The 8,071-nt window shown below is 50.4% G+C and overlaps 1 protein-coding gene across 1 annotated transcript; it reads right to left on the reverse strand.

Annotated features, from left to right (window-relative positions):
* Nucleotides 1-2,643: 2,643 nt before the first annotated feature.
* On the reverse strand, nucleotides 2,644-7,926 carry LOC116547421 (protein THEMIS2-like; the record flags this gene model as incomplete). Its single annotated transcript, XM_032273383.1, has 3 exons — nucleotides 2,644-3,958; nucleotides 4,356-4,512; nucleotides 6,710-7,926. Coding segments are annotated over 3 exons (1,430 nt in total), but the record flags the coding sequence as incomplete, so codon positions are not given.
* Nucleotides 7,927-8,071: the final 145 nt, after the last annotated feature.

Here is an 8,071-nt window from a genome sequence, read left to right on the forward strand (position 1 = left end):
TGGTGCTTCTCTTTCTAGTTATCAAGCTGGTGCCCTCAAAAAGTACTTCAGTAGCAGTACCTCTAGGTGGAAGTATTTCTTTTCTTTTGATAAAAATCAGATGATGACTTAGCAATTAACAACTGCTGGTTAATTTAGTGCTTTTTGGATACCTGCTATATCAACCCATAGTTCTGGTACCAGGAATATAAAGCACAATAAGAGATTGGCATCACAGGATTGGCTGGTTCAGCATTCCCAGTAGCAGAGAGTAGCTGCCCAGTGGTGCTAAATTCCTTGCCATCTTGACATTTCCATTGTCTCACAGGAGTTGTGTGATTTCTGACCACTGCTGGGACCTGCAGGATGAGCATAGGCAGGAGAGTTTCATCACTTCTCAGAATGAAACTTCAGCTCTCCTAGAGCTTCTCTACCCAGGCAGGACAAACTTGCATCTTGGGCATTTGTGGTCCACTTGACAGGTCAAATCTACATTATTCTCTTGGCCCATTGTTGGGACAGCAGTGTGACCCCGGTTCTTAGAAACACCAGCGTCACAGCCTAGCAATGGGTCCAGCCTACTCATGGGAGAATTCTTGTGTATACAGGTGGGAAATGAGGCTCCTTGGAGAATAGGACTACTTTATTGCGTTTAACTAGAGAAAGGCCAGTAAGAATTAGTGTCTGGTGTGGATTAACATATTTGTTTGACATCCATTGCAGTTTATATTCATTTGTTTCACAATTATTTATATCTATTACTCTATTGGTATGTTAAATATAATCATTCAAAAATAGAAATGTTAGAAGTTAATATAGGGCCAGGCACAGTGACTCCTATAATCCCAGTACTTTGAGAGGCCAAAGTGGGAGGATCATTTAAGGCCAGGAGTTTGAGACCAGCCTGGGCAACATAACAAGACCCCCATCTCTAAATAAAATGTGAAGGAATGTGCTAATATTTTTTTCCCAGTGATCATCTTGTGTTCTCCTAGAGCTGTGTGCTCCCCACTTTGGAGACCACTGCCCAGGGGAATCCCTAGCCCCATTATAACACCCCACCACTCTGTGGCTTATTCCAGGGGTAAAGAAAACAAATGTATCCTGAGGTTAGTATCTACCTCTAGCTGGATCCCTGCTAATCTTCATTGTTATGATAAAATGGCCAGGCTCTGCTCACACTTGTAATCCCAGCACTTTGGAAGGCAGAGGTGGGTGGATCACCTGAGGTCAGGAGTTAGAAACCAGCCTGGCCAGTATGGTGAAACCCTGCCTCTACTAAAAATACAAAAATTAGCTGGGTATAGTAGCACACAACTGTAGTCCCAGCTACTGGGGAGGCTAAGACATGAGAACCACTTGAACCTGGGAGACGGAGGTTTGCAGTGAGCCAAGATGGTGCCACTGCATTGCAACCTGGGCCACAGAGTGAGATTCCATCTCAAAAACAAACAAACAGAAAAAACATTCACAGTTGTGGCTTTCAAGCCCAACTTTCGCTGCTGTGAAATTTCTCACACAGCATTTGGCTACTCAGCCCATTTTATAGGAACTGGTACCTCTCTTCCACCCCTGCTTTTGTGGCTTTGTTACTCATCTTGCTCAATTTTGTGCTGAGAGTAAATGCAAATGCAGAAGTGAAAACTAGCCCCTTGGGGTTCCGTGCCAAGGAGGAACTCTGTCTTTCTTTCCCATTGCTTCTCCCTACAATACTTTCTAAGGGCCCTCCTTTACAGTGCAGCTTGATCTCTGGAGAAGCGCATGGGAGCTGATGGGCACATCAGAACTGGCCCAGCAGCCTGTAGGAGCCACTCAGTAGTCACCTGGAGACCTCCATGCTCGAGTCTGGAGGCCTGGAGGCCTGGAAGGTGCAACTCAGTTATTTTGTATTAGATAACCAATGTATTTTAGATGAACAAATGATTTCCTGTTTAGGTGTGAACGAAGTCTTCCTCTGTGGGTGCAATGGTACGATCTCAGCTTATTGTAACCTCCACCTCCCAGGTTCAAGTGATTCTCCTGAAATTACGGTAGCTGAAAACTACAGGTGGGCACTACCACACCCAGCTAATTTTTGTATTTTTAGTAGAGTTTCACCATGTTGGTCAGGGTAGTCTCCATCTCTTTACCTGATTCACTCATTCAGCTTCCCAAAGTGCTGGGATTACAGGCGTAAGCCACTGCACCTGGCCAAATTTTTTGTATTTTTAGTAGAGATGGGGTTTTGTAATGTTAACCATTTGTTTTGAACTCCTGACCTCAGGTGATGTATCCACATCCACCTTCCAAAGTGCCACCATGGAGTCCAGACAGCCCAGGGAGATGTTACGCAAAGAACACGCCCAGCGGCAATGCCTAGAAACCGGGGAAGTGGGCGTCTGACCCTCTTTAGGTTCCCATCTCAGCTGAGTATAAGATCATCTCTTTGTCTCCTGTCTTTGCTCACTGTGACTGCCTCAGTCCACAAACCAAAGTCACACCAGTTAGAGAAAATGTGGCCTGTGGTCTTTATCTCACTGAACAGCCCTTGACTGCCTCTGAAAACTGAGTTAGTCTCTGCACAGACAAAGGCTTGTATTAATCTCCACTAAACAAGACAGTGAGTTGTTCTCTAATCTTGCCACAAAACAAACGAAAAGACAGTGAGGCCCGCCAACAACTTACCTCCACAGTCTAGAGATATGATATATTTTTAACACTGGAATGTATCCTATGACTAGGAAACATTGGAGGGGTGGAAAGCATAGGCTTTGGAGGTAGGACAGCTACATGATCTTGCTCAATCATCATACATGTTTGTTGAATGTTTACTATGTGCCAGACACTGTGCTAAATGCTTTACAAAGATTATCTCATTGGATCCTTAAAACAGTAAATCTCTTGAGGTAGTAACTAGTTTCATTTGACATGTCAGAAAACTGAAACAGGTTAAAACAACTTGCTCAGAAAGAAAGGAAAAAAAACTTGCTCATGGTCCTGGCTGGTAGGTAGCAAGCTGGGATCCTAACCCAGTCTCATACTTTCCAAGTCCTCACCCTTAACTGCAGCTGGTCAGCATCCTAAGGTACTTGGCCACACAGACTCTTCCCTAATCTTAAAATCAGGCCATTCTGTACCTCAGAAAGTTGAGGACTTGGATATGGGTTGTAAGTGCCTGGCACATAGTCAGAACTTAATAAATGATAGCCGTTCTCATTTGTGTAGAAGCTCATTTTCATTCTATGATTTAAAAATGAAATAATCTTGGATAGTCACAACTCTTTCACCACCTGATGAAACCCACCAGTTTTCTGCAACCTCAGGTCTCCATAAGGGTCTTCTTAAATTGGCTCCCCTCATTTCACCAGCTTTTGTGGGCCAAGGTCCTAAGATTCTGCTCTTGAAGCCAGGTTCCCACACTAATTCATATGACCCCCATTTACCACATGCAGATCAGGCTAGGTGCTACAGAGATGAGGAAGACAGTCCAGGCCTCCCGGGGCTTAGAGCTTAGGGGTGAGAGTGGGGGTGGCAAACCTTAACAAAATCTCCCATGCAGTGATCAGGTTGGAATCCTCTTTACTGAGAGCCACTGGTATCACCGAGGCTGGTGGCCTCTGATGCTCATCTGCACCCATCGGTGGGACAGCTGGGGTTGCAGGATTGAAGAACCCTGCCAGCTGCTCTGCATCCCAAGGCTCTGAGGCTGAGGGAGTCATGTGCGGGGTGTTGTTAGGTCCCAACCGGCCCACCCTAAGTAGCAGGAATCTGGAACCTGAAGGAAGCTGGTGCGGCATCCATCAAATCAGTTCCCACAAAGCCATTCCCTGTGTGCACTTCAGCTTCTATGAGGCCTTGCCCGAGGTCTTTTAGAGGCTTATAACAGTTAGCTGGCATCAGGTTCCCTGAGAAGCAGCAGTGAGGACGCATGGTTCCTCCAGAACTTAGATGGTTTTCTGAAAGCTCTCAAGTATTTCTTCATAATCATGTTCATCATCGTCTGCAAAAGAGTCAATGACAATCTTTGGCATTAGGCAAGTTCCTTCCCTTTAGGGCAGTTTCCTCACCTGTGCAGGGAAGGGGTTGGCCCAGATGCTTTTAAGGTCCTTGCTAGCCTAGAAACCACAACTTGTCTCCACACTTTGCAACCATTTCATTTTCCTGTCTGCGGCAGGGAGGGTAGAGTGCTGGGAACTGAACTCACTTTCTGTGCCAAAGCTCTGGAGCCCTTGGGAAAGACAGTAGGGACCTTTCCACCTGAGCCCACCCAAGAGACCTGTCCATCAAACTGGGACCACAGAAGGGTCTGTCCCTGGGCAGGGCCAGAGGCAAAGGAACCAGCAAGGTAGTGAGGGGAGACGCCAGGACATGGATGAGTGGTACCCACAGGGACTCACCTAGATCCTGTGTTTGGGGCTTAGTGGGCCTGTGGCCCTTCTTGTGGCCAGGAATCTTGCTGTACATACTGGAGCTATCCTTGGTGAGATCTGGCAAGGTCTTCGCCTTGGGTTTGGGTAGCAGAGGGGGTTGCTTCAGTCCTAAGACTTGAGAAGACTGGGAGAAAAAGCAGAAAGGAATCAGCAGGGTCTCAAATGGGGAAGCAGGGTCCATGAAAAACTGTCATTCACGTTGTTAAGTGTCACTTCGCCTGCTTCTTTCTACTTCCTTTTCAGGCTATGGCTTCTCAAGACCCCTGGTGTGTTTGCTACAAGCATGTGAAATATTCTCTGGCAAGGGAGAAAGGGGTCAGGGTAGAAAATGAGGACAGGGTTGGGGGCTGTAGACGGGGTATTCCTGGGATTCTCCACTTAGGAATGCCGTCAATGTCCTTTAATTCTGTTGCTGAAGGGGAAGAAAGCAAAGTGGGGAGAGCTTAAGAAAGCAGCTGCAAAGCCTCCCGACAGTGCCTGAGCTGAGGAGGCCCAGCAGGAAGAGGACTTTCACTGCACTCCTCCGTGTGCCAGATGCTACATGACGTCTGCTCTTTAATCCTCAAGTCATCCTCTGAGTGGTTTCAATTCCCAGTTTGTGTAGGAGAAAGCGTGCCTTATCAAAAGTCACGCGGAAGATCCACAGCAAGGCCAAGGTTTGGACCCAGAGCCACACCTGTAACCTCCAAAGGCAGTGGGTCTTCGTGCCACACCATGTTTTACAGAGCGAGCGCACAGCTCCCTGATTAGCACCGATTCCGATGCACGAAGGGGAAAAGTTGTGGTTCCAGGAAGACAGCAGTGACAAGGCCCAGAGTGCCACCATCAGGAGCCAAGACGCAGTCTGTGGTCTCTCGGTCCTGGGAAGTCCCCTTTCCTGCCCTGGCACAGGCCTGTGTTTCTGATGAACCAGTCCAGCCATTGTCAGAAAATGACTTCCTGACTTCCCCACCCTCACCCCAAGATAAAAGCCCCTTCTGGGGCTGAGACCACCCAGGAGTCATCTTGTAACTTCCACTGCCACCTGCTGCCTATCACACATGACTAAATACGAGTCATCCAAGATCCCAAAACAGGAGCTGGTGACAGTAAAGGACTTTTTATCTGTCTCATCCCCTCCTGTTCTCAGCAGAGCACAGCAGCTGGACGCTCAGGCTGTGCGGCCAGATCCAATTACAAGCCCTGGCCCCGCCACTTGTGGGCTGCGTTGCACCTCTCCCCTTCAACTGGGAAGCGAGATACCAGTATCTAACTCAGAAGCATCGTGAGAGTATTTGAGGCAAAGCCTATCAGGGGCCTGTCACAGAGTAAGCAGGTCACAGAGGCAGCACAGCAGCAGCTGAGGATGGTATCGCAGGTCTACTGGTGAGAAAAAGAACGCCAGAGTACCATGCACGAGCACAGAGTGAGTGAACCGGCACGTAAACTTAGTCTTTTTGACCCTGTGCCTGGCTCTTTCCTGCTCATCTGTGACTCTATTTGGCTCATTTCATGGTACTCTTCTGGCCTTGGAGCGGGTAAAGTCCCTGCCCTCATAGAACTCTTTCCAGCTGGAGTCTCAGATAGGACTCCCTAGAAGACGTGTCTTGAGCTACGTACAGCACACAGTGGGAGTACAGGAGAGGAGGCAGGACCACAGCTGCTGAGCAGGAAGTCTGAGCCCCACCTTGTCTGTGAGCCTGAAGGAAGAACACTGCTGGCAGAAGGCCCGGGTGTGGGGGTCTGAAGCGGGAGTCTCAGGCCAGGAGGGAGCTGCAGGCACTTCTCTCACTGAAGGGTGGACAGCAGAGTGGTGGGAGATGGGTCCAGGAAGGTGAGACAAGTCAGCTTATAAAGGACCCTGGCTGCCATGTTGAGAGGTTTGTATCATCCCACAGCAATGGGGAGCCCCAGAAGTTTCCAGAAGATGGAGCTGAGGCCCACCAATGACCACGAAAGGAGTTAGGACTTTCTGACAGCTGTTAAGAGGCTGCTGAAGCAGTTCAGGAGAAAAATGATGAGGCTGGAACTAGGGAGTGAAGGCAGAGGCGGTGGAGAGAGGAAAGCACCATGAACGTGGAGTTGGAATGTCCATGGCCAAGTTCAGTCCTGCCACTTACTAACAGGGACCCTGGGAGAGTCCTCATTTTCTCAATCATAACATAGAGATAATCATACCAACCTCAGGACTGATTGCGAGATGGAATGAGAATTACGGGCTGCAATGTGTGCAGGCTTACAAACTGCAAGTTTACACAGTTGTAAGGGAAACATGACAGATGTGACAGAAGCAGTGATCCCAGTAACTGACCCCTCCCTGCCCGCTGGGATTATACTGGTACCTTGACGCCTCCCTTCTCGCTGCTGTGTCTCCGCTGCCCACTGAGTCCCTGACTTTTCGGGGGCCTTGGTGGAGGGGCTTGGATCTCACAGGCTGCTAACTTCCGAAGAGTGTAATAAAACGTGTCTGGCAGCTCCTCCACTGTGGCTAGGGGCACAGACCCCCCTGGCTGGTCTGGCTGCACCTCGGCCTCCACGACAGTCAGGTCCAGCCACCGGGGAGGGATCTCGAAGCACATCCCAGGCGCAGAGTCCAGGCTGACCACCAAGAAGGGCTCTGTGATCTTCTCCTCCAGCTGCAGACCCAGTACAGCAGTCAGAGGGTCACTGGGGTAACTGGGATCCTTGACCATCACCCTGACCTCACAAGGCAGTGAGAACTGGGCAATCAGATCCACCAGGCTGTGGCGCCGGCTGTCACTCATCTCCTCCACGAAGCTGCCAGGGCAGTGGAGGGGCAGTAGGACCCGCTCTGGGCTCTCTGCCTCCTCTTCACACTCTTCCTCCTCATCCTCATCACTCAGCCGCTGACAAACCAAGACGTCAATGTCACTGCCCTGGGCCCCGTGGGCCAGGCCAAGCCCCAGTACCTCCAGCCTGTCGCCCACAGCCAGGGATGTGAACTCAGGATTCTCCTCTCCCTCGCCCTCACAGTCCTTTGTGGCCACCACCCGGAGTGGCCGGCCTGGCTGCAGTGCACCCAGGAGGTCATAGGCCGTGGGGAACTCCCTTGGCCGCCGCCGCATCTTGCCCTGGTAGGCCCCTGACACCAGGAAGTACCTGGGCTCTCTGCGGCCCTTGTTTGAGGCCAGGACCCGCCAGGGTGGTGAGGCTAGGCCATGGATGCAAAGCCTCCGGCCTATCTTCAAGGAGCGCACCCATGGGCTGAGGAAGATGTGGCGCCCTTCAGGAACTTCCAGAATCTCCACGGACAGGGGGAAGGGGCCTTCCCGGGCCAGGACCTCACTCAGCAGCAGTGGTTGGACGAAGTGGATGTGCTGGGAGGAGGCGGTGATGTCCTCCACGTCCACGTTCAGGTTGGAGGGGATCTTGACGATGGTCCTGCGCACTATCGAAAGGGGCAGCTCAGCGGCACTGCATGCCACCCCAGGAGTGGCCCCATCCTTGGCACAGAGGAATGGCTGGGCCGGCTGCCTCCCTCCTGCTGCCTGCCATCTTTTCCTTCCAATCAGAATCTTGCTATTGCACCACCTTCCCACTCACGCTTTCCATTCAACCTTTTTTTTGAAAAAGTCTCACTCTGAGTAGCTGGGACTACAGGCGTGCACCACCACGCCCGGCTGATTTTTGTATCTTCGGTAGAGGTGGGGTTTCACCATGTTAGCCAGGATGGTCTCCATCTG

Source organism: Sapajus apella, unplaced genomic scaffold, assembly GCF_009761245.1.
Source record: "Sapajus apella isolate SASKATOON/1434 unplaced genomic scaffold, GSC_monkey_1.0 scaffold3069, whole genome shotgun sequence".
In the NCBI taxonomy this organism is placed as follows: domain Eukaryota; kingdom Metazoa; phylum Chordata; class Mammalia; order Primates; family Cebidae; genus Sapajus; species Sapajus apella.